A 17343-nucleotide genomic window follows, 5' to 3' on the forward strand; every position below is an offset into this window, starting at 1 on the left:
AGGGTGAAAGCAGGTTAAAAAGTATGTAGAGAAACAGATATACTACAGTCAGTAATTGTGGAACTACAAATTGCTTCTAAATAGTAAGTGGAGCTGATAATATGGACAGTGAGTGTAGAAACAAGTAGGTGGTTTTAATGTTATGGCTGATCAGTGTACTGTATAAATAGATAATAGTTATTAAGTTGGGTGCTGTTAGCATTCTGGCCATGGCTATTTTACCAATGACTTATTACAGGTATGAAGATTGTGAATGTTATTAGCTTTTTAAATACAACTAATCACAGTATTATAAAAGCAAAACGTTTTGGCTTACTGGTTAAAACTGAGGGAGATGATGTAGTCTGAGGTAACAGTGACTGTCCAGTCACATTCTCTGCCATGAGGGTAAGGCTCTGGAAACTCAGGAGACAGAATAAAACCACTGGGACCAGTCAGATTTCCCCCACATGGAGCTGGAACAGAAAAAAAAGAATTTTAATGCAATGGCCTTGGCAAAGACGCACCACAGTAAGTTTAACAAAACTAGCAATCTGTTCTTTTAAAGCTGATTCGTGACGACTGAAACTCTTTTGTAGCCACAGATTCAAACCATACTTAATACATTTGCCATCTCAGTTATTTGGATGCCAAGGTTTTGGTACTGACAGTGAATCTTTGTTCTTTTGACACATATTAAAGCATACACAACAAGAGATCAAAGCCCTGTCTAACTATTTTAGTTATTTTATTCACATCTAGTGCTAACAGGTACAGATCTATAGACAAACACTGACAGCAGAATTGGTTGTACAGCACAGTGACTGTACATGCATGACACAATATTTTCCATAAAGTTTAAAGTAATTAAATATCAGATTTTCCAAAGCTGTCCTGTTACTGTTAAAACACATACTGTAAAAGCAGGAACATATTGATTGCCAGAATTTTTCATGTCTTATCACAGACAACAATTAATATACAGAATAGAGTCAATGTAAAAAGTAGAATTTCAGGAAATTTATTTATTTATTAGGATTTTAACGTCATGTTTTACACATTGGTTACAATCATGACAGAAACGGTAGTTACTCATTACACAAGAATCATCAGTCCACAAGTTCAATATCAAACACAGTCATGGAAAATGTAGTATCTCCAATTTATCTCACTTGCATGTCTCTGGACTGTTGGAGGAAACCGGAGCACCCGGAGGAAACCCACACAGACACAGGGAGAACATGCAAACTCCACACAGAAAGGACCCGGACCACCCCACCTGGGGATCAAACCCAGGACCTTTTTGCTGTGAGGCCACCGTGACCCACTGAGCCACTGTGCTGCCCAAGTATTACATGAAAACAATACCTGCCCAAATGCATAGTGCAACCTATACATGCTGGTGGGTGATTATTACTAGATGGTTGAGCTGGAGCCTTAGCTTTCAGTCAGGGATTTTTTTTTTTAATTCTACAACAAATAATTATTCGTTCAAAAAACTGTTTACAAATTGGGAAAGACCATCTCTGTTGTGCCTAAATGGAAGTGAATACCTGCAGCAAATAGCTATGAGATTATTATGACATAATTTATTAACTTACATTAATTTTATAGCTGGTCAAATCAACCTGGATTTAACAGTGTAATCTTGGTATAATCTGATTCAAATTGCACATAAAAGCTGGGTGGAAGATGCTTATGACTGTTGACATCTGGTGAAAGGTTTATACATATAACCTTAGAAACACCCCTAGATTTTTTTGTGGTTTGACTTAGTTTTCATGAAAATTTAGTGTCTCTAACCAAACAAGGCAGCTAATTACAAATGCTTAATTATTGTTGTTAATTACCATCACTTTAGAGAAAACAAACAGCACTGACAAATATAATATTTTATTTATAATTAAACTATTGTACCATATTATTTACTTAATTACAAAAGTCTGACATTTTTCAAAGATTGGTTATTTAATTAATAATAATATATACCGATCAGCCATAGCATTAAAACCGCACTCACTGTTTCTACACTCACTGTCCATTTGATCAGCTCCCTTACCATATAGAAGCACTTTGTAGTTCTACAATTACTGACTGTAGTCCATCTGTTTCTCTGCATGCTTTTAAGCCTGCTTTCACCCTGTTCTTCAATGGTCAGGACCCCCACAGGACCACCACAGAGCAGGTTTTATTTGGGTGGTGGATCATTCTCAGCACTGCAGTGACACTGCCATGGTGGTGGTGTGTTAGTGTGTGTTGTGCTGGTATGAGTGGATCAGACACAGCAGCACTGCTGGAGTTTTTAAATACTATGTCCACTCACTGTCCACTCTATTAGACACTCCTACCTAGATGGTTCACCTTGTTGATGTAAAGTCAGAGACGATCTCTCATCCATTGCTGCTGTTTGTGTTGGTCATCTTCTAGGCCTTCATCAGTGGTCACAGGATGCTGCCTACGGGGCACTGGATGGATATTTTTGGTTGGTGGACTATTCTTAGTCCAGCAGTGACAGTGAGGTGTTTAAAAACTCATCGGCATTGCTATGTCTGATCCACTCATACCAGCACAACACACAGTAACACACCACCACCATGTCATTGTCACTGCAGTGCTGAGAATGATCCACCACCCAGATAATACCTACTCTGTGGTGGTCTTTTGGGGGTCCTGACCATTGAAGAACAGAATGAAAAGGGGCTAACAAAGTATGTAGAGAAACATATGGACTACAGTCAGTAATTGTAGAATGACAAAGTGCTTCTATATGGAGCTGATGAAATGGACAGTGAGAGTAGAAACAAGGAGGTGGTTTTAATGTTATGGCTGATCAGTGTATATGTAAAACAAAGAAATTACTTAAATGTACATTATTGAAAGTTAATGGTAAACTGGGAAGGTATTTTTGCACATGCTCACCTGAGCAAGTGGGTGGCTCAGGCTGCCAGAAGAAACGATTGTTGATCTCAGTGCAGGTGATTTTATTTGCTCCCTGTAGGACATAACCAGGATCACACTGGAATAGCACATAGTCCCCTGGGTCTTTGCTGTCCCCACTGCGGGTGCCATTAGTGGGAATGCCAGGGTCATTACAGGACGTGGCTGTGGACACTGCAAGGAAAAGTAAGAACAAGAGTCAGTATTTGCATGTTTGGTTTTGTAATGGTATCCCAATGAATCAAGCTTTCATAGCTCAAGTTGAAATGCTTCATAGAAATTAGATTTATGGTTTCAATTCCATTTTCCTTTAATGATCTGATGGTTGAAATGTTTTTTTTGGGCACTTACTTTTGTTAAACCTCACCAATGTGATGTGCTACAACTTTAGCAAAGTAATTTAGACCTGAGTAGAATGCAGTACAACAAAATCTTTGGAAGATCATAGCACTATAAAGCAGACAGATTAACCTTGTGGTGAGCTATCTGATTCTTCAGCCAAAGTGCATAGGTCATATTAGGCATGGACTCCAATAGACCCTTGACGGTGTGCTGTGGTATCTGGCACCAAGATGTTAGCAGCAAATCCTTTAACTCTTGTAAGTTGTGAGGTGGGGCCTCCATGGATCGGACTTGTTTGTCCAGCACATCCCACTGATGCTCGATTGGATTGAGATCTGGGGAATTTGGAGGCCAAGTCAACACCTCAAACTAGTTGTTGTGCTCCTCAAACCATTCCTGAACCATTTTTGCTTTGTGGCAGGGCGCATTATCCTGCTATAAGAGGCCACAGCCATCAGGAAATACCATTTCCATGAATGGGGTGTACATGGTAAGCAACAATGCTGAGGTAGGTTGTACGTGTCAAAGTAACATCCACATGGATGGCAGGACCCAAGGTTTCCCAGCAGAACATTGCCCAAAGCATCACACTGCCTCCGCCGGATTGCCTTCTTCCCATAGTGCATCCTGGTGCCATGTGTTCCCCAGGTAAGTGACGCACACGCAATCCACGTAATGTAAAGTGAAACGTGATTCATCAGACCAGGCCACCTTCTTCCATTGCTCCGTGGTCCAGTTCCGACGCTCACGTGCCTGTTGTTGGCGCTTTCGGCGATGGACAGGGGGTCAGCATGGGCACCCTGACTGGTCTGTGGCTATGCAGCCCCATACGCAACAAACTGCCATGCACTGTGTATTCTGACACCTTTCTATCAGAACCAGCATTAACGTCTTCAGCAATCTGAGCTACAGTAGCTCATCTGTTGGATCTGACACACGAGCCAGCCTTCGCTCCCCACATGCATCAATGAACCTTGGCTGCCCATGACCCTGTTGCCGGTTTACCACTGTTCCTTACTTGGACCTCTTTTGATAGATACTGACCACTGCAGACCGGAAACACCCCACAAGAGCTGCGGTTTTGGATATTCTCTGACCCAGTCGTCTAGCCACCACAATTTGGCGCTAAAATCCTTACGCTTGCTCATTTTTCATGCTTCTACCACATCAACTTTGAGGATAAAATGTTCACTTGCTGCCTAATATATCCCACCCACTAACAGGTGCCGTGACTTCACCTGTCTATGGTCACAATGTTATGCCTAGTCAGTGTATGGTGAAAATATTTACTTGGATTACTGCTCATCTATACTAGCAAAAGACCCTCTTCTTTGAAGAATGCCACAGAATACACAAACTAATTCTGCTGTTCTCATTCTAGTACATTGCACAAACAAACAGGTGTGATGGGAAAATTAACAGATGGCAATCTACCAAAGAAACATATTGTTGTCACTCAAATCTTTCATGCCATTTGTGCTGGCTGAAACCAATAAGATCCCAATCTTTTCCAGACTTGCAGATTGTGGCTGCTTTATTTCCAGCTGTTCCTGCAAAACTGCTTACTGCTGGAAACAAGTCAGCCTGATTAGATGAATCCAAACCTCTAGAGCCTGTTATCTGATGTAACATTATCATATTCAGACACATGCCTTATAATGGTGGCATTGATGATTTTTCTTTTTTTAACAATACAATATTCTTTACATTTTAGAAAAGTATAAACATACAGTATGTATACACTTCATGGAGTGTGGACACCTCTCCTAAAGATTGACCTTGGGTGTTTCAGCCACACCCATTGATAACAGGTGCATAATATTTTCTAATCTAATATAATTCAATAAAATAAATAATATATATTAAACCCAGTGGAAACCATTTTTGAAAAGGCCTTTCCCTGTGCCAGTATGACTTGCACCCTTGAGCACAAAGTAAAGCCTAAGACATGGTTTAACATGTTTGGTGTCGAGGAACTTCAGTGGCCTTCACAGAGCACTGACCTTAAACTCAAAGAACTCTGTTTAGATGAACTGGAATGTCAATTGCAAGCCAGGGCTTCTTTTAGACTGCACTGGTACACATAGGTATACTTCAAAATCTTGTGAAAAGCCTTTCCAGAAAGTGGACTTTGTGAACATACGTATATATACAAATTTTTTCCCAGCTTACCTGAAAATTGCAGAGCAAAGCCTTGTTTGCTGGTAAAGAAATCGGTGGTGAACTGCAGGCTGACAGAGTTGAAGGTGCTGTGGAGGTCTGGAGGTAAACTGGACCCAGTCAGCTCTTTGAGAAGCACGCCACCATCCTGAGGCCCATCCCAGATCCGTAATACATCATGTACCTCCTCGGTGTGGAACACCAGAAAGTGCAGACTGAAGATGCAAACAGGCATAAAAAATAAGCAATGATAAAACACTTGCTAAAACCCAATACTATCATTTATCAGAAGCTGATATAAAAACTGTGACTATGCTGACAAAATAATGACTGGATGTATCCAAAAAATGTATCCAATCTCATTTCTGCTGTGTTTTTATTGCTGCAGATTTAAAGATATGTGGATAATAATGTAGGAAAGGGAACAGCTGGGCTGAAAAGTGACACTTGGTCCTCTAGGTAAACAAAAAGACAGAGAATGATGCACAGGGTGATGAAATGTTTTAGTGACAGATGGCAAATTCAAACATGTGAATGAAATAAATAAAGTGTTGCTGAAGCATGGGGCACGGGGGTCTAAATGAGGCAGCTGCTGCAGATGATGATCCACAAGTATTGCGCTGGTGTTTTATACTGCATGGCATAAGAAACGCACAGCACTGAATTCTAAAAGTGTCCCAAAATAAGAACTGCTGGCTCGTTGGTCTAGGGGTATGATTATTGCTTCGAGTGCGAGAGATCCCGGGTTCAAATCCCAGACGACCCCCTGTTTAATCGAATGCTCCTACATTGTTGCATTAAAACGTATTAGGTGTCCTGTCAAAATCTAATCAGAATGATCAAATAAAAATGACACATGGTGATCCACTGGTAGAAGTTGTCATTAGCCTAGTGGTACTGGACTAGTAATTAGAAGGTCACTGGTTCAAGCCCCACCACTGCCAGGTTGCTGCTGTTGGGCCCTTGAGCAAGGCCCTTAACTCTCAATTGCTTAGACTGTATACTGTCACAATACTGTAAGTCGCTTTTGATAAAAAGTGTTTGCTAAATGTAAATGCTTCTAGAGCATAGGCTTTCATATTAAGATCATTAAGGTTTGGCTTCTTTACATTTTCCATCCATCCATCCTTCCAACCACCTCCTTGTTTCTACACTCACTGTCCATTTTATCAGCTCCACTTACCATATAGAAGCACTTTAAAGTTTTACAATTACTGACTGTAGTTCATCTGTTTCTCTACATGCTTTGTTATCCCCCTTTCATGGTATTCTTCAATGGTCAGGACTCTCCCAGGACCACCACAGAGCAGGTATTATTTAAGTGGTGGCTCATTCTCAGCACTGCAGTGACACTGACATGGTGGTGGTGTGTTAGTGTGTGTTGTGCTGGTATGAGTGGATCAGACACAGCAGCGCTGCTGGAGTTTTTAAATACTGTGTCCACTCACTCTATTAGACCCTCCTACCTAGATGGTCCACCTTGTAGATGTAAAATCAGAGGCGATTGCTCATCTATTGCTGCTGTTTGAATTTGTGAACCTTCATCAGTGGTCACAGGACGCTGCCCATGGGGCGCTGTTGGCAGGATGTTTTTGGCTGTTGGACTATTCTTAGTCCAGTAGTGACAGTGAGGTGTTTAAAAACTCCATCAGCATTGCTGTGTCTTATCCACTCATACCAGCACAACACCCACTAACACACCACCACCATGTCAGTGTTACTGCAGTGCTGAGAATGACCCACCCCCCAAATAATACCTGCTCTGTAGTATGTAATGTAATGTATGTAATCATGTTCTAGTACATGTACTAGTTTTAATATGTAACCATGGACAAGTACTGTATATCATAATTGTTCAGTTTAAGTAAGCACTTCACTTTGGGATTTCTTGCCTAAAGTTCTAATCTTTATGACTGGGACATTGGATCCAAATGTACAAATACATTTTAGTATGTGAAAGCCCCCCAAAAGTGAATTTAAAGATTACAAATTATAATAGGAAACTGCATTATAACAGAACCTGTTTCCTTAAGTTAGAGATTTCTGAAATATACCAAGGACATGGCCCTAACACAGAGTCTTTATAGGCCAGCACTGTTCTTCACCCCAATATAAACACCATTAGCTCATCAAACAATATCAAACACATACTGTATATGGAATATTACTGCTGTAAATATGACAGTTAGGTCAGACCTGACAAAGTCCAGAGCCTGTTAAAGTCCATCCTTTTGGGACAGTTTGGTAGGACAGACTTTATTGTCTACAGTTTAGAAACACTGATGGATTTATTATCATTATTATTATTAGACATTTGTATGGATATGCAGCTAATGGGGAAACATCCTGACTAGTTTCAACTAACATTTAAGAACAAACAAAAAGTAATACTGCTAAAAGATGTAATGTGATCATGTGATTGCCTGACCCCTTGGTTATTACTCCAAACATCTAGCAAAATACACACTCAAAAACTGACCACTGTACAAGAAACTACTAAAAACAACTGTTTGAAAGTAATTTTATAATGGGTTGCCACTTTCAAATACATAAAGAGGGTAAACTGGCTAAATGTGAGTAAATGTGTAAATGTGTGTCAAGTTGTAAAAGATTGATACCCTGTACAGTGTCTCTCTGCCCTGCAGGCAGTGGTTTGTCTGGTTTGCCAGTTGTAATCTAAACCCACCAAAACAGGCCTACCATGAATTAGAAGCTGCTGTTCACAGTAACTAAGGCTGGAATACCAGTTTGTGGGATTTTGATCTTTATGTCTTCACTTTTTATTCCATGCCATGCCGATTAAAGTAAATTACATTTTTCAAGTCAGACTAAAATAATAGAATATAATGGCAGTTATTTTTGGGTTGTTGTCACTTCAATGTGTGTTCTCTTTCCTTAAAGTGTATTTCTATTCACCACTGATTTCAATTTTCTTTTGCTTTTTCCTCTTAGTGGGCTGGTAAAGGACTAAACCTTGTGTGTTGTGGTGGCTGCATACAAGTTCCATAGCAGACTGAATGGCTAATTTGGAAAAATGTGTGTGCTTTATAAAGGCCATGTAAAATGATTGGTTTGTGACTGGTTTGTATGCCTGAAAGAAATGTCAAGAAATACCACTCAGCCACTATGAAAGGAAGAAAACTCCCTGCCATTAAACTGATTAAACTCCCTTTGGGGTCAAAATGTTTTTCTTGCGCTTTTTATTATTCTCTGAAAAAGGACAAAATATTTAGTTAGAAATGTCTTAGTGATATGTTGAACTGACTATAAAAAAATATAAAGTAGTAAAATATACTCAGATAATAAAATGCAACGGTATAATTTTCTATACATAAGTATCTAATTTAATATTTGTTGTTTAAGTTGACACGAATTCCAAGATATAATTATGTAAAAAAAGGTATGGAAGATTTGATATTGTTCATAGCACTTTATAGCATTGAGAAAGAAAAAATGTATACCAGATCCACAATTTAGGCTGATGCAATATTTTAATTCAATTTGTGGCAGACAGTCTGGTTATAAAAAGCAGAGCCTAAGCTGAGTCAGCGTATCTGAACTCTTGGGCATGCTTTATTCACACGGACTACTGTACTGTATCCTGTATCAGCTCCCATGAGACAGAGGAGTAGGTAATAAAAAATGTTTACATAGTGACCTCTGTCAGGCTGCCCTAGTGTGCGTTTCACAATTCCGTATGCATTTTCCAAACCTAATCGGCTCTACATGCAAGTGTGTGTTTCTCACCCACCGAGGCGACAACAAGATGTAAGCATTCAAGTACAAAAAGCTCTGAAAAGCGCAGCCAGACAGGACAAATGAGAGATGACATGAACAATGGGCTCCGTTTCTTACGGAGTAACCATTAAGTCCATCTGCATCAATGTTCTGCCCATCTAGCCAGTTGTCACACTCGCCAGTGAATCAGGTCCATACAGCTCATCTCTGACATGAATCAGTCAGCATGCAGCTTATCTCTCCTGACTAGGCTGTGGATCTGTGGGCTCAGACAGACAGCTGGCAAACAGCTGGGCTAACTCGCATCCTAATACCAGCACTGTATGAGATGGTGGGGGGAAGTAATTGTTTCTTCACTCATTGTTCATTTTATCAGCTCCACTTACCATATAGAAGCACTTTGTAGTTCTACAATTACTGACTGTAGTCCATCTGTTACTCTGCATGCTTTGTTAGCCCCCTTTCATGCTGTTCTTCAATGGTCAGGACCCCCACATAGTAGGTATTATTTAGGTGGTGGATCATTCTCAGCACTGCAGTGACACTGACATGGTGGTGGTGTGTTAGTGTGTGTTGTGCTGGTATGAGTGGATCAGACAGCAGTGCTGATGGAGTTTCAAAACACCTCACTGTCCCTGCTGGACTGAGAATAGTCCACCAACCAAAATATATCCAGCCAACAGCGCCCCGTGGGCAGCGTCCTGTGACCACTGATGAAGATCTAGAAGATGACCAACTCAAACAGCAGCAATAGATGAGCGATCATTTCTGACTTTACATCTACAAGGTGCACCAACTAGGTAGGAGTGTCTAATAGTGTGGACAGTGAGTGGACACGATTATTAAAAACTCCAGCAGCGCTTCTGTGTCTGATCCACTCATACCAGCACAACACACACTAACACACCACCACCATGTCAGTGTCACTGCAGTGATAAGAATCATTCACCACCTAAATAATTCCTGCTCTGTGGTGGTCCTGACCATTGAAAAACAGGGTGGAAGCAGGTTAAAAAGATATGTAGAGAAACAGATTGCTACAGATCAACTTTGAAGTGCTGATTTTGAAGTAAGGGCTTCTTTCTTGCATGTTTCAGATATATTTCCCCCTCTGCTTGTAGCAACTGGATTATAATCAACCACCAAACAAATGTCCTCTTAAGGTACTGAGTGGCAACCTCAAAAATAATACACAATCTTGACTGGCAGTATTGACAGTTTATTGACATACATTTTAAAAGTATATTTTACTACCAAACATTTAAACTCTGGCATTGGTCCTCATTTGGAAACGAGAAGATAAAAAAGGAAATGGGTTAATAAAACTTTATTGCTTCAATCAAAAGGTGCATTAATTCTTATTAATGATCTACAAAACCCTAAAAAAGGATTTCAAGAATAGTAAATGCATTAACGCTATCCAAAATTTAAACCTGATCTTCATATTTGATATTTTACATTGCCATAATTCTAACTGAAAGTGAAATACATCAGTTCAGGGCTTTGGGAAACAGTGAGGAGCAGTTTCTCTTCACCATGTTTGTGTTTTGCTACTGTCTACATCATATAAACAATTAGTTTCATTGGTGGCACTTTGAAAAGAAGGAAACAGGGTTCAATCAAAGGTTGATCTTTGAGCACATCTGCAAGTAGTAAACACGAGTCATAAATCAGTAAATCTAAGCATTGCACGATGCTCAAGGACACACAGTTGCAGGGATAGTATCACCAGCTTACTTAATAGGAAACAGCAACAAGCTCAGAGCAAAAGCAGTGTTTCATGTAAATGCAGTCATATTATAAGGTTATGTATTTTTTTTTTCTTTTGACAGAAACAGAAAGCAAATACAATAAAAAGGAATACAATAAAATGCAATGAAACACAGAGGAGGAGAAGTAGAGAGAAGCAAACTGAAAATAATTGAAGAAAACTAAAGATAATAAAAAGAGAAGGCAAGGACAAGGAGGTGAAGGAGTGCAAAGTTAAGTAAATGGAAAGGGAGGAAGGAATGAATAAAGCTAAATGTAGAAGAGACAATATAGCATGGCACAAAGCAACAATAAAGTAAAAGCTTACAGACGGAGGAAAAAGAAATGAGTAGGCTGGAGAAAAACAAAGTAAACAAATATTGCCTCAGAAAGAACGTGTAATTTTGCCTTCACAACTGCAGCTGAGACTGTGGATGATCTGAGCACTGACTCAGGCATGCAAAGCCAGTTTTGGTACAGTGGCTTTACCGACTGTTTAATCCTACACGCCTAAGAGAATTTGGAACTCAGATGTATGTGTTTGTGTGTGTGTGAGAGAGAGAGACATAAAGAGAGAGTATGTGTGAGTATGTCTGAGTGAGTCTGTCAGTCAGAAGTGGCTCTTGAAGGTAATTATCACCTTTGCCAACCACTGTTAGATCAGAGCTGATCAGCCTGTGATGAAAGATGAAAGAGGGATAAACCATGCTCTTCTATTTTCTCTCCCCTAGGCCCAAGAGTATGCTCCATGCCCACAATGCAGTGCTCTATCATAATCCTACAACTAAAGACCCTCTCATCAGGGATGTGTCCACTTCTGTTCATGACATGAAAGGTCCTTGCTCGAAGGTTGTCCTCTTACTTAATATTTCCTTTTTTGATGCAGTCATCTCCCTTAAGCTCAGCTAACTTTTGTCCGTTTGTGTGCAGTGTGCCTGTTACAGCTTGCTCTCTCTCTCTTTCACACACACACAGCTGCCTTATTAGAATCCCTGCATTAGTGCTCATCCCAGTTCTAATGCATTGCAAATGTTCCTGAATAATTGATAGCACAGGACAGGATCAAAGGTATGTACGCATACCTTACAGTAGGGATGTTAAGCCTGAGACAGAAATGGAGATACGCTTGTAATAACATTCCTAGAATAACATCCTTCAACTGCTGGACTTACTGGAATGTAGGTTTATATGAATACAAAACCTAAAGCAGTGGGTCAGGTGCCATCTGGAAACAATGAACACAAGGTTGGAATACACCAGGGCAAAGAAACCAATTTATTGTAGGGCAAAAAAAAACTGTCAAAAAAAGTCGCCGCTCATGTGGCGCAGCGGTAAAACACGCTAGCACACCAGAGCTGACATTTCAAATTCGGTTTGAAACTCAGCTCTGCTTCATGAACAACGATTGCCTGTTCAATCGGATAGAGACTTCTTAACTATGCAATCACAACCTCTGTGTACGGAGAGCTACACCTTGATAAACACATTATTCCTCGACTCTGTGCAGGCGCCATCAATCAGCAAGTAAAGCTGATCCTCATATAAACTCATGCAGGTAAAAAGATGCAGTCGGCTACTGCACACGTGTCGGAGGGGGCATGTGACAGTCTCCCTCTCCTCAATCAGAAGTGGAGATCAGAATCAGTAGAGAGAAAGTGCAATGCAATTGGGTAATTGGATACGACTAGATTGGGAGGAAAATTGGGAAAAAATGCAAAAATAAAAAAAGGGGGACAGGGGAACTTAATGTAAGCCAAGTGACCAATGGTATAGTTTAAAGCCAGGCTACTAGGATGGTGAGGCTGACACTGCCTGCTGTAGCACTGCCACCATGTAGAATGTTGGTAAAATAACCATAGCTGCTACTGTCAAGGATATTTTAACATTCAGTTGTCAATTTTAATAGTGGACACTACACAATTATTAACTAAAAAAAACACTACGTTTTTTATTCAAAGCACCATACAATTATCACTAAATCCAATCCAGTAAATTGAAGGTTATGGGCCTTGCTCAGGTGCCTAACCCAGAGGTGGTGGAGACTGAGTTTTCTAGTTACTAGTCCGTCACCCTATGCTTAGCTACCACTGCCCCATCGTTAAACTAATAAAGTAAATAAAGTAAATAATAATAAAAATGCTTTGTACAACCAATACGCAAATGTAATAGATACAGTACATATATAAAATTTTCATATATAACATACTGTATATGCCCATATTGGTGCAAACTATATATGAAACATATTAGAAATTAGACATATGTAACATTTATGTCAAAAATGCTTATTTTTATATAATATATAGAACCTCAAACCCAGGAGCTCAGAATCTCGGCACTGGTGAGCTAGCGGATTATCTCGCTGCACCACCTGAGCATCTTAGAGATGATCTGTTAATACTACCAAAAAAAACATTTTTTTTTTAACTCAAAACAAGGTTTCAGTGCTTGTGTTGCAGCATGCCTCTTTGCCCAAATTTAAAGTCATGCCAACTCAATCAATATTGCTCTGAAGTCTAGAATAATTGAGCAGATTTTGAAGAGCTTGAGTTTAGTTTACAAGACAAATTATACGTTCAATGAAATAAAAACATTTAGAAGCATTAAATGTGTTTTATTGGGTGCATTATATATATATATATATAAATCAACTTTTTCATGATATTCTAATTTTATGACCAGCACCAGTATATATATATTAAAGTATATATTACTTTGAGTCAGAATCAGTTTTTACCAACAACATTGTTGCAAGGTCTGAGGGTTTACATCAAATTAAGCTCTTATCATATACAGTATGTCCTCAATATATGTGGATATTACACATATATGGTTATACTGTATATGTGCTGCCTGATAAGACAATAAGAAACACAAGGTCAGATAATTTCAATTTTAACAGATTTGTCCTTCTGTATTTCATATCTAACAAGCAGCTTGAGAATAAAGGACGTCTTTCTATTGATATTTAGACACTTGCTGTTGTGAAGAACAGAAGACCTTGAGTACCCAACAGCAATCTAACATAATAACTTTCTCCTACTTCAGCAATAACATGAATTTACACGTAAACAAAAATCAGAAAAGCAGACATTTAATCTGCCTGGTTCCGTGAGATAGGCTTTACCAAATCTAGCTCAGATGCCCAGAGTAAAAATCATTAAAAAAAAATACATAACAGTGCCACAGGAAAACTCTGGGATTGGTCCAGAGTGCAGCTGAAGGACAGTGGGTGGCATCTCATAAACAGCATCTTTAGAGCCATGCGCCAATTAAACAAAACCCAGCTCTTTTCATGCAAAATTACACTGGTGAAACAAGCTGCAATTAGCTGGAGAGCTTGTTCAGTCATTTGCAACGATTTACAGGGAAGGGGAAAGGTCAACATGTAGGACTGCCAAAATGCTAAAACCCTCCCAGCATCTTTCAGTCCTGATGACTTAGATAACATCCTGCAAGAAAACTGGCACACATACTGACACTGTGACCATACTGACAGCCAATCGCTTACTGAGCTGATCCAGCCAACCTTCCAATTACAGCAAAGTTTATACGATAAGCAAAAAGAGAACACTGTCAACAGTGTCAGAACATTTCTTAAAGGATAATGGTTGGAAATTGAAGGTCAAATAGGAGTTAATTATGTCAAAAATGAAGGATAGGACAGGAAGAAAGAGAACAGGTGGTGGTAATACAGCAGCCATACAGACCCAATGGTGCTTCCAGGTGCAGCTTCGATGGTCCACACACAGTGCAGATTGTGCTCATATGGTGCTGGGTAACCTGGAGACAGGATCCGACCAGCAGGCTCATTCTTAATCGTTCCTCCACATTCAGCTGCAGATGGAGAAACGACAAACACAATATTATTTAGACCCACTATTAAAAGACACACACCTAATCATCCCCAGACTTGCAGACTTTATGTATCCCTCACCAAAAATCTGCTAGGACATTCTGCCATTCTTTTTTTCAACACGGGGCATTATAAAAAGAAAAACTTTGTGAACTTTTACAGAAATAGCATAGGAACAGTGGCAGTTACGTAAATCAGTCCCTTAAACAATCAGTCAGTACAATAGCTAATTAAACCAATCAATATGACGAACAAGAATGATGCTATGCAATTGTAATATGTGATTAATGTGCATCTGTGCAAGGATTTGTGGATTACATAATCATAATGAACACATAAGGGTTCCCAAATAAACAGCAGTAAGCAGTTTAACCTAGTTTAGGAGTTTTTTGATATTTTCAAACCCTAACAATGCTCATCTATACAATGTAGTCAAATTGGCCCTAGTTTATAACAAGATACAATATGAATCCTTTCTCTGCAAAAATGACCTTCATCAGTTCCCATCTATGATGTTGCAATAAGTGGTGGAATAGGCTTTAGATGTTTTGGAAGGAGAACATGTCCTTACCCTCCTAAATTGGAAGCTGTTGTGTAAGAAAACTGGCTAGTGGGTAGAACTCAACAATGGGAAAAATAGTAAATGTATTTATTTATTTATTAGTTAGGATTTTAACGACATGTTTTACACACTTTGGTTACATTCATAACAGGACAGGTAGTTACTGGTTACACAAGATTCATCAGTTCACAAGTTTTAATGTCAAACACAGTCCTGGACAATTTTGTATCTCCAATTCACCTCACTTGCATGCTTTTGGACATTGGGAGGAAACCAGAGTTCCCGGAGAAAACCCATGCAGACACAGGGAGAACATGCAAACTCCACACAGAAAGGACTGGATCGCTTCACCTGGAAATCAAACCCAGGACCTTCTTGCTGTGAGGTGACAGTGCAACCCACCAGTTGCAGAACCTTGGTGAAGCTTTAGCCAATTATGTCAGTGTTAAGCAAGGTGGAAAAAAATAAATACTTGCTCTGTCAACTCACACCCAGAGTTGTACAAACCAACATTTATAATGTATAATACAAGGCTACCAGAGCACCAGTGCATTGTAGTCCAGCATGGCAGAGAGGTCAGCTTGAAAACAGTGTTGTATTTAAGCTAACACAAAACTAAAATGTTCTGCTAGTTAGAACGTAAATAATAATAAACAATAATTAAAAATAAATAAAATATTAATACTAATAATAACAATAATAATAATAATAATAATAATAATAAACAATATTTAAAAATATAATAACAATAATTGAAAATAACAAAAAAATTATAATAAATAATAATAATAATGATGATTGATAATAATAATAATAATAATAACAAACTTGTTAATTATTATTATTATTATTATTACAACAACAAAACAATTAATAATAATAATAATAATAATAATAATAATAAAAGCATCCTAGCCCAAATAGCACCCTCCCATTCAAAACTTTTATTTTTTTAGCTACCATCTTCTCTACATTTTTATTTTCCATATTTTATTCATGTGTTCCATCATGTCTTTTTTATAATGTACCTCCTCCAGATTTACTTACACCCTTCCTGTCCTTCTATTCTATCTACCTTTCATTCTACTTTCTACATATTTGCTGCTATACCTTCCTTTTTTCCATTTAATTTTCATATTTCATCATATCCTGGACACTAATCTATCACAGGATCTTGGACAACCCCCCTTTCCTGACAAAGCCAATCATGTCTGTATGTAGATGCCTAACAGGCCGGTGACTCCACTGGGGATTTAATACCACTGGATTTTAGAGGAGGTGAGTCTGAATGCCTCATATTACATATTATCATCACTGTATCATTTGGTATTATTATTATTTTTTAAATATTATTCTTCTATACAAGATCACAGGTAACTATGAACAATTACCACCAGATTTTGATTAACAAGCATGGTTCAAAAATAAAATAAATTAAAAAAGGGGTTTAAAAAGGGAGAGGGAGCACAAGAGAGATAGTCCTTGTGAACGTGTACTCTCAATTCCTTATATGGTTTATTTTGGAGATCAAAGAGTAGAGTATTTCATCCACAGGTGGACCTCACTGGAAGCTCCACATTACTTTCAGCAGGAACGGGACACAGTGTGCTGAATTTGATGCATTGTCCTGTGGCCAAGGCCAGTCTAACTTCCTGCTTTAAAATAATACATTTCACATAGAGCTGAGCTATATGAGGGATAGGCAAGAATGGTGCAGTCATATATCACAGTCGTCATTGAGACATCCCCGGGGAGGGCACATTTCCTTTGGCTAATATCACTGATAGGGTTTCAGTAATATCTCCATTGCCAGGCATAGCCATTCATCTTACAGGAGGAATGGTAGTTGTGTCATGCCATGGGGCACAAATCACGAGTTTGTCAGCAGCCAGGGACCAATGGGCACCACAGCTTGAGTTTCACGCTTCAGGAAGTAGTGAACTCCTCTCAGCCCATCTCACTTTCCCTGAGGTGACACTGATCAAATAGATGACTCTTCATACGGTACACCCATGCAGAG

The 17343-nt window shown here is 39.0% G+C and overlaps 1 protein-coding gene across 1 annotated transcript in view; it reads right to left on the bottom strand.

Moving 5' to 3' along the window:
• Nucleotides 1-17343, bottom strand: part of csmd2 (CUB and Sushi multiple domains 2) — a 472613-nt gene that overhangs the window by 137699 nt on the left and 317571 nt on the right. Inside the window, exons 25-28 of the mRNA XM_063014411.1 lie at nucleotides 14616-14742; nucleotides 5431-5633; nucleotides 2899-3090; nucleotides 317-455 (exon numbers count right to left, since the gene is read on the bottom strand). Coding sequence (XP_062870481.1) covers nucleotides 317-455; nucleotides 2899-3090; nucleotides 5431-5633; nucleotides 14616-14742 — 661 coding nt within the window. The remainder of the gene's footprint in view (nucleotides 1-316; nucleotides 456-2898; nucleotides 3091-5430; nucleotides 5634-14615; nucleotides 14743-17343) is intronic.

This window comes from Trichomycterus rosablanca, chromosome 2 (assembly GCF_030014385.1).
Source record: "Trichomycterus rosablanca isolate fTriRos1 chromosome 2, fTriRos1.hap1, whole genome shotgun sequence".
Lineage (NCBI taxonomy): Eukaryota > Metazoa > Chordata > Actinopteri > Siluriformes > Trichomycteridae > Trichomycterus > Trichomycterus rosablanca.